General features: G+C 42.1%; 1 protein-coding gene and 1 non-coding gene across 5 annotated transcripts; both read right to left on the reverse strand.

Annotated features, from left to right (window-relative positions):
- Positions 1–555: 555 nt before the first annotated feature.
- Positions 556–13,403, reverse strand: UQCC6 (ubiquinol-cytochrome c reductase complex assembly factor 6). Of its 4 annotated transcripts, none has more exons than XM_069585242.1 (3): positions 13,280–13,403; positions 6,354–6,471; positions 556–695 (listed from the first exon to the last, which is right to left on the reverse strand). In XM_069585242.1, the coding sequence occupies exons 2-3, from the start codon at positions 6,459–6,461 to the stop codon at positions 588–590; spliced, it is 216 nt and encodes a 71-aa protein (XP_069441343.1). In that variant the 5' UTR covers positions 6,462–6,471; positions 13,280–13,403; the 3' UTR covers positions 556–587. The 4 variants fall into 4 exon arrangements, with proteins under 4 accessions (XP_069441343.1, XP_069441342.1, XP_069441340.1 ...); XM_069585241.1 differs by having other exon boundaries at positions 13,276–13,361; XM_069585239.1 differs by lacking the exon at positions 13,280–13,403 and adding an exon at positions 6,818–7,044 and having other exon boundaries at positions 556–755.
- On the reverse strand, positions 9,663–9,734 carry TRNAW-CCA (transfer RNA tryptophan (anticodon CCA)). The gene has a single exon. It is a non-coding gene; the product is annotated as a tRNA-Trp (tRNA).
- Positions 13,404–13,410: the final 7 nt, after the last annotated feature.

Raw genomic sequence — 13,410 nt, forward strand, 5'->3', positions numbered from 1 at the left:
CACTGGAGAAAGGAATGGCAAACCACTTCAGTATTCTTGCCTTGAGAACCCCATCAACAGTAGGACAAGGCAAAATGATAGGATACTGAAAGAGAAACTCCCCAGGTCAGTAGGTGCCCAACATGCTACTGGAGATCAGTGGAGAAATAACTCCAGAAAGAATGAAGGGATGGAGCCAAAGCAAAAACAATACCCAGCTGTGGATGTGACTGGTGATAGAAGCAAGGTCTAATGCTGTGAAGAGCAATATTGCATAGGAACCTGGAATGTCAGGTCCATGAATCAAGGCAAATTGGAAATGGTCAAACTTTTATTATAGTTAATTTATAATCCACATTTGCCATTATAGTCAAGCTTATTCAGAGAAATAAGCCAGAATTATAAGGGCAAGAGACTGAAACTACACTCTGGGTATCTATCAAACTACAGAAGCTGATGATATAAACTGGCAGTTTTCAAGATTACCTGGTCAAACCATAACTAAATCAGTTAACATCTACTGAGCACTTCTCTTGCAGTTTGTATTAGGTGCTTAAACACAAACAATTTCACTCATTAAATTCTAAAAATATATATTTAATTCTCATTCACAGAGTTCTTGGCAGAGTTGAATTTTGATGTTCCTGTTGTCGTTCTTTCAGTCCCAAAAGCTCTGTTTTAAGTTCTCCAGGTTTGGGTGGAATTTCAGGTATTGTCTATAAAATACAAAAACGAAATATACAGACAGCCGTGCTTTTTTACACTGTGAATGTGACCTGAAAAACATCAAAGAAAGTAAAAAGTAAAAAAGAACAAAAGCTCCCTGCCACTCAATGATAAATATTATGAGGACCTGCTATTGATCTAAGTTACTTTCTAGTCCTCTGTTTACAGCTATCACCATGGCTACAGCTTAAGTACTAAAGGACTCACAGAAAGTCTGCATCAATATCAATTGACAGGCCACAAATTTGAACAAGGTTTCCCACATTGGGAAATTCTTTCCTGCACTATTTACTGACTTCTCTTACATGCCTAGTCAGAAAACAGGTATTAGGAATCAATTCATTTGTTAAGAAACAGTGCCTACTATGTGCAAAGCATAAAGCAGTAGGGAAAAAAAATTACAACACTGCCTTCAAGAAAGGTGACTTCTCAAAAATTTGTAACAGCTTTAGTAAGATAACAATTCACAAAGCATGGTATGGTTTAAATATTGGTGTGGTATGGTTTAAATACCACCTATTTAAATATTCAATACCTTTGGTATAGCCACAAAGTTGCACATCCACCACTATAATAAATTTAGAGAACATTTCATCACCCCAAAAAGAAACCCCAAACCCATTAGCAGTCATCCCCATTTCCACACAACCCTCGCACCACCACCACCATCACCAAGCCACTGCCCTGTCTATAGGCATGCCTCTTCTGAACATTTCATATAAATGTATCACACAACATGCAGTCTTTCATGACTAGTTTTTTTCACTTAGCATGTTTCCAAGATTCATCCATATTGTCACCTGTATCAATACTTCCTTTTAGGACCAAAAAATACTCCATTGTATTTATTTATCCACTCACCATGTATCCATTTATTCACATGGATACACTTAAATGGATCCATTTATTTATCCACTCACCAATTAATGGATATTTATTTGGATTGTTTCCACTGTTTGGCTAAAGTGACAATTCAACTTTGATTAAAAGAAAGCACTTATTTACATACTAAATACATAACCAATTTTAATATGATTTTGACATTAAAAGTTAGCAATGTTGGCACAGGTCCTAAATAGCAGTTTTTGTATATATGGCTATTTTTGGAGACAGCCAAAATAAATGCTTTAACAAGAAACTTTGCTCAATAGTATATGGAAAGGAGTTTGGGGGAGAATGGATACATGTAGATGTATGGCTGAGTCCCTCTGCTGTCCACTTGAAACTATCACATTGTTAATTGGCTACACCCCAAAACAAAATTAATTAAGATGTCAAAAAAAGAAAATATCATAGTAAGTGGTGTAGAGAAAGGCTTTCAATATTTTAATTCAGAAACGTAAAATTCAAAATGTCTAAAGTGCACTTTACTTAAAATGATTCAGGATGAAAAAAAATTATGATCAACAACAATAAAAAAAAAATAGTGCTTTAAAATGAGTCCAGAGACTGTCTTTTGACCTACTATGACTCCAATATTAAACAGATGATAAGTTAAGAAAAACAGAACAAGTAAAAGTAATGCCAGGGGAGAAGGAAATGCAAAAGGGAAGCCTGAGGAGAAAACATTCAATTCCAGGAGAGAACATCTGCCTCGAGTCTTTGAATCTGCTCCTGGACTGGACGACTAGGAAAAGGTGCCCTTAAGGCAGCAGTCCCAAACCTTCCTGGCACCAGGGACTGATTCTGTAGAAGACAATTTTTCCACAGCTCAGGGGTGGGGGGTGGGGGGAGATGATTTCGGGATGATTCAAGCACATTACATTTATTGTGCACCCAATTTCTTAATCGAATGCTGTTGCTGATCTGACAGGAGGTACCGGTACAAAGCCTGGAGCTCAGGGACAACTGCCTTAGAGCTTCTGCCTTAAGATAGCACTAAGCACAAGCCCCAAGCAGCCCTCCTGGTCTCCTCTGCTCTGAAATGCACCCCGACTTCTAGCTGTATAGGCTGAAAGACTCCTGCAAAGGCTGGTGATAGTTACAATAGTGACAATAACTGCTGGAACAATACTAACAGACACAGATAAAAGAACATAAATCCCTTAAGTGTTAGTAAAGCCAACAGCCTCCTACACACAGCCTGCCAGCCCTGGTCATCAAGTCCCTACAGAGGTCCCCCACTGCCGATGTCACCACCCAGTCAGGATGAGGTGGCCTGGGACACGTCAATATGCCCCTTCTAGAGATTCCTGTCCCATGCCACCTCCTCCCAAGGTCCAGGCAGCTGCTGGTAACAATCCTTGAACCTTCTTGCTGATGAGATGGGAGAATGAGGTGTCAATTCCCAGGCACTCCTCTCTTTGTGAAACCTGTTTGATGTCTATTCCTGCACAAGCTAAAGACCAAACAAACTGCATTTCTGTGGAAGGTTCTTACCCCTTCCTGTCTCTACTAACTATCCTTGATGATTCCCAAAAATTCAAGAGAAGCAGTCTAAAGTGGTAAGAAAGAGCTACTGCCGCATTGTTTGCACAAAACCTAGATACCAACTAAATGTCCGCAGAGAATTGAGTAAATAATATATGGAATATCTATACTATGAAATACTATTCAATGACCAGAAAGAAAAAGCTATTAATATAAACAAATCTATCCAAACAGTCGTTAACCAAAACAAGGAATCCACAGAGAAACATGTATATGAGTTTCTATTTGTATGAGGAAAAAGCACCCCATAAACTCTGTGTGTGTGTGTGTGTGTGTGTGTGTGTGTAAAACTCTGGAAGACTATACCAACCAACAAATGGTAGTTACACTGGGCAGTAGACCGGAGAAAGGGGGTGGTCAGTGGGGGGATTTTTCACTTTTAGTCTTTGTGTGCTGTACTAAGTTGCTTTCAGTCGTGTCCAACTCTCTGCAACCCTATGTACTGTTGCCCACCAGGCTCCTCTGTCCATGGGATTCTCCAGGTAAGAATACTGGAGTAGGTTGCCATGCCCCCTTCTAGGGAATCCTCCCAACCCAGGTCTCCTGTGTCTCCTGCATGGCAGGTGGATTCTTTACCACTGAGCCACCACGGGAGCCTACTCACATCCATAGCATAAAACACCAAGCACATTCCTGTAATTATTTGCACTGTACTTCCTTGCCTCCATCTTCCCAGGACTGTAACTCCTCAGAAGTATCTCCAGTTGCCAGTTCTAATCCAAAGAATGCTTATTAAATTCCTCCCTCCTTTGAAGGCCTACATTCACTCCTTCATTCAAGAAATATTTACTGGGCATCTACTACACTCTAAGATCTTTTCTAGATGATTGAGACAGGAGAGCAAACCAGACAGGCAGTCTCCCCACCCTGGAAATTATACTCTACTGGAAGAAACAAAGAACAAGTAAAGAGACAAATGAATAAGATTACTGCAAACTGTGACAAGTGCTCTATCCGAAACGAAGGACTAGACGGAAGAGCACAAGAGGAATTTTGGGGGGTGCCATACAAAGAACACTCATTGCTGGAAGAGATCAGATCTGAGCAGAGACTTTAAAGTTCTGAAGAAGTAAACCAAAACAAAATCTGGGGGGTGGGGGGGTGGGGTGGGAAGCATTCCGAGAAGAAAAAGAGCATGACCCTGAAGTGGGGACAGGCTTGATGAATTGGAGAAACAGCAAGGAATGTGTGGCTGCAACAGAGGGAACAAAGAAGAAAGAGGAGAAGATAAGGTCAGTGGCAGGCAAGTGACAGACCCAGTAAAACCTCAAAACTGCATAAGACTGTTTTAAGAGCAGGCCATGTATTGCTCTAATGGCAACAAGATGCCACTGTAAGGTTTTAGGCCCCAGGCAGATGCAATCCTAATTTCAACACCACTTTTGCAGAGTTCCAAAAATAGCAAGATAAGAAAGCCTTCCTAAGTGATCAACACAAAAAAATAGAGGAAAACAATAGAATGGAAAAGACTAGAGATTTCTTCAAGAAAATTAAGAGACACCAAGGGAACATTTCATGCAAAGATGGGCATAATAAAGGACAGAAATGGTAAGGACCTAACAGAAGCAGAAGATAGTAAGAAGAGGTGGCAAGAATACACAAAAGAACTATACAAAAAAGATCTTAATGACTTAGATAACCACGATAGTGTGCTCACTCACCTAGAGCCACACATCCTGGAGTCCGAAGTCAAGTGGGCCTTAGGAAGCATCAGTACAAACAAAGCTAGTGGAGGTGATGGAATTCCAGCTGAGCTATTTCAAATCCTAAAAGATGACGCTGTGAAAGTGCTGCACTCAATATGCCAGCAAATTTGGAAAACTTAGCAGGGGCCACAGGACTGGAAAAGGTCAGTTTTCATTCCAATCCCAAAGAAAGGCAATGCCAAAGAGTGTTTACCGCACAATTGCACTCATCTCACATGCTAGAAAAGTAATGCTCAAAATTCTCCAAATAAGGCTTCAACAGTACATGAACCAAGACCTTCCAGATACTCAAGCTGGATTTAGAAAAGGCAGAGGAACCAGAGATCAAATTGTCAACATCCACTGGATCATAGAAAAAGCAAGTGAGTTCCAGAAAAACATCTATTTCTGCTTTATTGACTATGCCAAAACCTTTGACTGTGTGGATCACAACAAACTGCGGTAAATTCTTCAAGAGATGGGAATACCAGGCCACCTGACCTGCCTCCTAAAAAATCTGTATGCAGGTCAAGAAGCAACAGTTAGAACCAGGCATGGAACAATGGACTGGTTCCAAATTGGGAAAGGAATATGTCAAGGCAGGATATTGTCACCCTGCTTATTTAACTCATATGCAGAGTACATTATGTGAAATGCAGGGCTGAAGCACAACTGGAATCAAGACTGCCGGGAGAAACATCAATAACCTCAGATACGCTGACAACACCACAGCAGAAAGCAAAGAGGAACTAAAGACCTCTGGATGAAAGTGAAAGAGGAGAGTGAAAAAGTTGGCTTAAAACTCAACATTCAAACAACTCAGATTATGGCATCCAGTCCCATCACTTCATGGCAAATAGATGGGGAAACAATGGAAACAGTGAGAGACTTTATTTTCTTGGGCTCCAAAATCACTGCAGATAGTGACTGCAGCCATGAAATTAAAAGACATTTGCTCCTTGAAGAAAAGCTATGAGCAACCTAGCCAGCATATTAAAAAGTAGAGACATACCTTTGCTGAGAAAGGTCCGTCTAGTCAAAGCTATGATTTTTCCAGGAACCATGTATGGATGTGAAAGTTGGATGACAAAGAAAGCTGAGCACCAAAGAACTGATGATTTGAACTGTGGTGCTGGAGGAGACTCTTAAGAGTCCCTTGGACTGCAAGGAGATCAGTCAATCCTAAAGGAAATCAGTCCTGAATATTCATTGGAAGGACTGATGTTGAAGCTGAAACTGCAATACACTGGCCACCTGATGCAAAGAACTCACTGATTGGAAAAGACCCTAATGCTGGGAAAGATTGAAGGTAGGCGAAGGGGATGACAGAGGGTGAGATGGTTGGATGGCATCACCACTTGATGGACATGAGTTTGAGCAAGCTCCTGGAGTTAGTGATGGACAGGGAAGACTGGCGTGCAGCAGTCCATGGGGTCGCAAAGAGTTGGACATCACTGAGCGACTGAACTGAACTTTACCGCTGTGAAAATGAAGTGGTCCAGGAACGAGGGGCAAGGATTCTCCAGCACTCACCAGGTCCGGTCGGTAGTACCTATGCACCACCTCGGCGCCGGCGCACATGGCCAGGAGGCTGGCGGCGAACATTTTCAGGTAAGACGTCCAAGACACACCAGCGGGCATCTTCGGCTAGCTGGACGGGGAGGGAAAGCAGCCAGTGTTAGAAGGTCCTGAGTAAGCCGTGAGAGGAAATGAGCCCGACTGCAGCGCAGCGGCGGAGTCGAAACACCTGGGACCTCAATTATGAAGAGGGCGCTGGGCGCACGAACGCCCCCTAGAGGCGGACGATCAGCCCTCCACGGTGTCGAAGTGTGAGCACTCGGCCTTCGGGGTTCAAAGGCGGCTCTAGCCGAGCTAGCGGAAGGCCGCAGCGGGTGGTTCGGCACCAGATGGTTTACCGCGCCCCTGGAACTCCAGGGAGGAGAAGGACTACAGACCGCACTGCCCAGCCTACAGGTGCGCCCCGGGGGAGACTATACCGCCTGCTGCACGGGCGCTCGGCAGCGGGACAGAGGACAGCGGAAAGACGCTGGGGAGCCGGACGGGTGGCCGCGGGCCGGACCGAAAGTGCGGGGGATAAGGCCTGCGCCGGACCGGAAAGCAGTGTCACTGCCGGCGCGGGAACGTAACCCGGACGGAAGTGGGGCTTTAGGCCAGAGCATGCGCCTTTTTTTTTTTTTTCCCCCAAAGCCATTACCCAAAACCCTTCTGGACCCCAGGATCTGGGCGCCCTCATTATTTTCTATAGAACTGAATTTTCCTTGCAGATGTCGAGTCTTGAGCTGAGCTCTGGCTGGATTGTTGCATGTTGTGTGCTTTCCCACGCACGAAGGAGGTTGCTCCCGTTTCTACCTTTCACTTCTACCTTTCACGAGTGGGTGGAGAATCACATACTGAGCTATGCGTGCTTAGGTGAGGCCACTCTGGAGCAAATGAAATTAAAAGCATTCTGTTGTTCCCTATGAAGGAAAGTTACACGGCTCAAAATAGCCTGGAGTTAAAACTCCCCTCCGGGTCCTCCCCACTATTCTGTGCAAAACAGAACTCTTTCACCGGAAGGGAAAAAAAAATGGACATTAAGGTTGATTACACCCAGCTCCCAGCCGGTCCCAGCCTCTGGCTAATCTCCAGAATTCCTTGCCCCAGCCGGTTAAGAGAGAACTAGCCAGAACAACCTTGGAAACGAACAGGCCCCCTTAAGACAGTTAATGTCTACATATATGACTATGTATACTTACTCATTTCTTGGGTTAGTGCTGCTGCTGCTAAGTCACTTCAGTCGTGTCCGACTCTGTGCGACCCCATAGATGGCAGCCCACCAGGCTCCCCCGTCCCTGGGATTCTCCAGGCAAGAACACTGGAGTGGGTAGCCATTTCCTTCTCCAGTGCATGAAAGTGAAAGGTGAAAGTGAAGTCGCTCAGTCGTGTCCGACTCTTAGCGACCCCATGGACTGCAGCCGACCAGGCTCCTTTGTCCATGGGATTGGGTTAGTGCAGCAGCTCACTAATCTCACCTCATTAAAGGTGATCTGTTCCTGTAAAGTGCCCCTCTCGTTCTTTTTCCAAACCTTACCTTCTCGAACTCCCTTACCCTACACATCGTTTGTTACCTGAAACAGCCACACCGACAGCTATGACATGGTGCCGTGGTGCCACGGGAAAAGTGGAAGAATGAAATCAACATTTAGCCTATGTGTTTTTAAGATTGTGTTTTGCCGACAAAGTAAACAAACTTATGGTTACCAAAAGGGAAAAGGGGTGGGAAGGACGGATAAATTGGGAGTTTGGGATTAACAGACACTACTATACATAAAATAGATAAACAACAGGGACCTACTGTATACCTCAGGGAACTATATTCAGTATCTTGTAATAACCTATAATGGGAAAGATTCTAAAAAAGAATATATATTCTTACATATTTTGAGTTTATCTGAATCAGTTTGCTGTACACCTGAAACTAACACAACATTATAAATCAAGTAAATTTCAAGTAAAACAAAAGATTGTGTTTTGTTTCATTAAGCAGAAGGTTAATGAAAGACAATCCAAAGAATTAACCTTCTATGTATAATATGTATCGTGATACAGTCACTATTTTTAAACACAAGTTTATGGTGGTATATTTGACATTCCGTAAACTGCATATATTTAAAGTATACAATTTCGATGAGATCTGACATATTTGTACACCTGTGAAACCATTACTAGGATCAAGATTATGAACACATCCATCAGCTTTAAAAGTTTCTTTACACCTCTAATTCTGCCCACACAACCTCATTTCCTAGGAAACAACTGATCTCATTTTCTGTCACTATAGATTTGTTTGCACTTTCCAGAATGTTAAAGAAATGGAATCATACAGAATGTACTATTTTTGGTCTGGCTTATTTCATGCAGCACAATTATTTTGAGATTCATCCACACTGTTTCATGTATCAGTTGACTCTTTTGTATTGCTGAGTATGTTTATATGATGATTGGCTTATCCATTCACCTTTGGTGGACATGTGGGTTGTTTCCAGTTTGGCGCTAATATGAATAAAAACTGCTCTGAACAGTGAAGAGTGCCAGAAAAACATGTACAGATCTATGAATATATGCTTCTGCTTTTTGCATACATTCCTAGGTGTAGAATGGCTGCAGCCAATGTGGATATGTAGCTTAACTTTTTAAGAAATTGCCAAACTGTTTTCCAAAGTAGTTATAAGATTGTACATTCCCATCAACCGTGTATGAGAGTTCTAGTCTCTCCACATACTCTTCAACACAGTGTAGCACTCTTCAAATTTTAGATATTCTAATAGGTGGGTAATGGTATCTCATGAATAACCATGTTGAGAACCATTTGGGGAAGTATAAGTTCAAGTCTTTTGCACATTTTAAAGTTGGGTTCTTTAAATTATGAGTTTTGAATCTTCTTTATACATTATGGATCACTTCAGTTCAGTTGCTCAGTCCTGTCTGACTTTGAAACCCCATGGACTGCAGCACGCCAGGCTTCCCTGTCCAACACCAACTCCCAGCTTGCTCAAACTCACGTCCATCAAGTCAGTGATGCCATCCAACCATCTTATTCTCTGTTGTCCCCTTCTCCTCCTGCCTTCAATCTTCCCCAACATCAGGGTCTTCTCCATTGAGTCAGTTCTTTGCATCAAATGGCCAAAATATTATAGTGAAAGTGAAAAGTGAAAGTGAAGTCGTTCAGTCGTGTCCGACTCTTTGCGACCCCATGGACTGTAGCCTACCAGGCTCCTCTGTCCATGAGATTCTCCAGGCAAGAATACTGGAGTGGATTGCCATTTCCTTCTCCAGGGAATCTTCCCGACCCAGGGATCGAACCTGGGTCTTCTGCTTTGGAGTCAGACGCTTTAACCTCTGAGCCACCAGGGAAGCCAAAGTATTATAGTATTATAAACTAATAGTGTACTTATAGTGCTGGAGTTATAAGATGGATCTGATCTACAAATACTTTTTCCCAGTCTATATTTTGACTTTTCTTAATAACCTTTTGAAAAACAGAAGTTTTTAATTTTAATGAAGTCCCATTTCCATTTTTCTCTTTAATGGGTCATGTTTTGCTGTTATATCTAATAAATTCAACCCAAAGTCATAGATTTTCTCTTGTATTTTCTCCTAGAAGTTGTATAGATTTACGATTTTCAGTTAGGTCTATGATCCGTTTTGAGCAAAACATTTTGTCTGGTATGAGGTGTGGGCCCAAGTTTTGTTCTGTTTGCATATGTGTGCTTAGTCACTCAAGTCCTGTCCAACTCTTTGCGACCCCATGGACTGTAGCCCACCAGGCTCCTCTGTCCGTGAGATTTTCTAGGCAAGAATACTGGAGTGTGTTGCCATGCCCTCCTCCAGGGGATCTTCCCGACCCAGGGTTGAAACCAGAGTCTCTTGCACTGTGGGCAGATTCTTTACCACTGAGCCATCTTGGGAAGCCTGTATGCATATGGTTATCCAATTGTTCTAGCACCATTTGTTGAAAAGATGCTAATGCTTTCTCCACTGAATTGCCTTTGTACCTTTGTGGAAAATCTGCTGATTAATTGTCTATGTATGTGTCTTTCTGGATATTTTCCATTGATATACTTTTATCTATTGTGATACACTATCTTGATTACTGTTGCCTTATAATAAAAACCAGGTAGTGTAGTCCTCCAGTTTTTTCTTTTTGCTATATTCACTATTTTGTTGTATTTTTTTAGATTACACACATAAGTGATATTATACAGTTCTTTCTTTATAAAGAACGTTTTGGTTATTCTAGATCTTTGAGTTTCTGTATGACTTAGAATCATCTCATCAATTTCTACAATAAAGGCTGTTAACGATTTTGATTGTCATAATATTGAATCTGTAATCATTTTGACAATATTGTCTTCTGATCTATGAACACAATGTATCTCTCCACTTATTTGGGTCTTACTTATCTCAGCAATATTTTTGTAATTTTGGGGTAACGTTTTACCAGATTTATCCCTAAGTATTTCATATTTTTTGGTATTATTGTGAATGGTGTTTTTCTGATGATTTGTTGGTAGTATATAGAGTACAACTGATTGTCCTATATTGATCTATCCTACAACTTTAACAAAGCAGATTTCCCTCAATAATGTGAGTGGGCCTTATTCAATCAGTTGATGGCTTGAACAGAAGAAGAAGGAATTCTCAAGCAGATGGCCTTCAGATTTGAACTGGAGCGTTGGCTCTTCCTGTTCTCCAGTCTGATAGCCTTCAAATTTGAGCCGTGACTGCTATGCCCAAGTTGCGAAATCTCCCAATGACCACCAGGGAGCTGATATCCGATGCAAAAGCAAGAGAGTTTTTATTACCAAGCTCGAGCTGGGGCTCCCACTGATACCGACGCTGCGGCTATAGGGAGGAGCCCTGGGTTTTGGATTACATTGCTTATATAGGGAGTATACATGGAAAAAAATGATTTCTAGGTAGGGGAACGTCTGATTGGTCACCTTCTTTCGAAGGGTTGTGTGTTGGTTCTTGTTTGGTCCCTATCGTCTAGGTAGACCACAAGTTCCTGAGCGGTAAATCAGGAGATTTTGGTCTGGGGTCCGATTGGCTCGTGGGTGGTGGGGTGAGGTCAAGGGATTTCCAAAGGCTCTTGGATTTCCAAAGGCTCTTTTCCCGGAACCTTACTAAATGGAGTGTTTCTGTTAACAAAATGGAGTAGCTTAGATTCTTCAGTGACATCTGTTCAAGAGTCTCCTCCTGATAATTATAAGGATTAATACACACAAAGCACTTAAAGCAGTACACAGTACAGTCAGTAAATGTATGCTGCTGTTAAGTTCTACCATCGTCATTACCACTGTTATCAATATAACTGCTGTCTTTAGTACCCACTCACCCTCCAAGACCCGCCCTATTCCACAGCGACACCGGCACATTTAATCTTCCTCTTTAACACCTGTCAAAGGGATCAACTAATAATCTGTAAACCTCAGTTCAAGTAAAAATGCAGGCCCCTGTTAAATGAATAATTTCAAGATGGCAGTAGCAGAACAGTTAAGTCAATTATGGGGCCCTATTCAACTACTCGGGCCTCCCTAGTGGCTCAGTGGTAAAGAATCCACCTGCTAATGCTAATCGGTTCAATCCCTGGCTCAGGAGGATCTCCTGGAGAAGGAAATGGCAACCCACTCTAGTGTCCTTGCCTGGAAAATCTCGTGGATAGAGGAGCCTGGCCGGCTACAGTCCACGGGGTCATAAAAGAGTGGGACACAACTTAGCAGCTAGACAACAATAAATTCAACCACACAGATGACACATCCATAAAGCTAGCCCTGCCTGCCAGCATCAGAGATGATCTCCTATCCAAGATGACTAATTCCTACTTCTTGAGCTTCCCATTAAAAACCTGCACTTCTAGTTAATTTCCACAATATTCTCACCTAATTCAGGCATTTAAAAATATATTCAGGATGCGGAACTTCCTGGTGGTTTACAGGTTAGGACTCGCATTCCCACTGCAGGGGATATACGGTCCATCCCCATGGAGGAGATAAGATTCCACATGCTGTGGCAGCCAAAAAAAATACAAGAATATGTTAAGAGATGTTGCTTTAAACCTTATCCAGAGCAGTTAGCAAACCCAGAGAGAAAAAGAGGATGGGCTGTTGCTACTTCAGTCACTCAACAGATAGTCACTGAATACAGCCCATAACTCAGGTTCTGAGTGATATCTACCAATAAGCAGAATATTCATGTAAGTTCTGAAGAGTTTAAAAGTGTTCGAAGTTTCACTTAAGCAATTTATAATACAAATCAATATTTCTGTATTTACTCATGAAAGCCCTTTTCTGAATCCTAGAATGAAGACAGAAACAGTAGAGCTTCCACCATTTCCCAGCTCGTATATTAATCAATGAGTGACAAAAAAAAACCTGCTGTAAACCACTGAGATTTTGGACTCATCTAGTACGACAGCATAACCTATGGAAAGCTAATACAGCAGCCATGTCTCCCATCATGTAAACTAGAGAAACAGCAAAGCCTATTTTCATGCAGAGTTAATGAAGTCCTTATACAAAAACCAGTGATAACTTGAGAACTAATGAAAGAAACACGAGGGGCAAAGTCATCAAGAAATGAAGGGTTAGCCCAGAAGGTTGAAAGGAGGAAGTCATACATGAATGCCATCTACTCTTAGACTTCGAACTTTCATATTTCTATACATTAAAAGTAAAAGCAGAGAACAGCTTATGGAAAGTTTCACATTTTACGAAACCCTTTTACAATCACATATTGAGGCCCAATATGACACAGTGCCCAGGAGTCCCAAGTTTTCTGACTGTAAAGTGTCTTCTTTTAATTACTTGGTAATTAATGCAAAGCACTGTTTTTAATCATAATAAAATGTTGGGTGGAAAGGCCCGGATAGCTCTAACAAGCATAAAATCCGCACCTACACAGCGCCGAAGACTTCCACTCGCAAGCACCGCCCTACACGGCCATCACCGAACAGTCAGCAGGACAAAAGCTTACGTCAGCAGAGTGCTTCCCCTCCCAGCCTTTTCATCCTCCACCCTTCCCGAAAGGC

Source organism: Ovis canadensis, chromosome 3 (assembly GCF_042477335.2).
Source record: "Ovis canadensis isolate MfBH-ARS-UI-01 breed Bighorn chromosome 3, ARS-UI_OviCan_v2, whole genome shotgun sequence".
Classification (NCBI taxonomy): Eukaryota; Metazoa; Chordata; class Mammalia; order Artiodactyla; family Bovidae; genus Ovis; species Ovis canadensis.

What these genes read in the sequence shown, in the direction of transcription:
- UQCC6 (XM_069585239.1), bottom strand. Translation starts at nt 7,000, where the DNA reads ATGCTCTGGCCTAAAGCCCCACTTCCGTCCGGGTTACGTTCCCGCGCC. An exon ending in GAGCGCCCGTGCAGCAGGCG is followed by an intron (nt 6,472 to 6,817) that starts GTATAGTCTCCC and finishes CTCCCCGTCCAG; the next exon opens with CTAGCCGAAGATGCCCGCTG.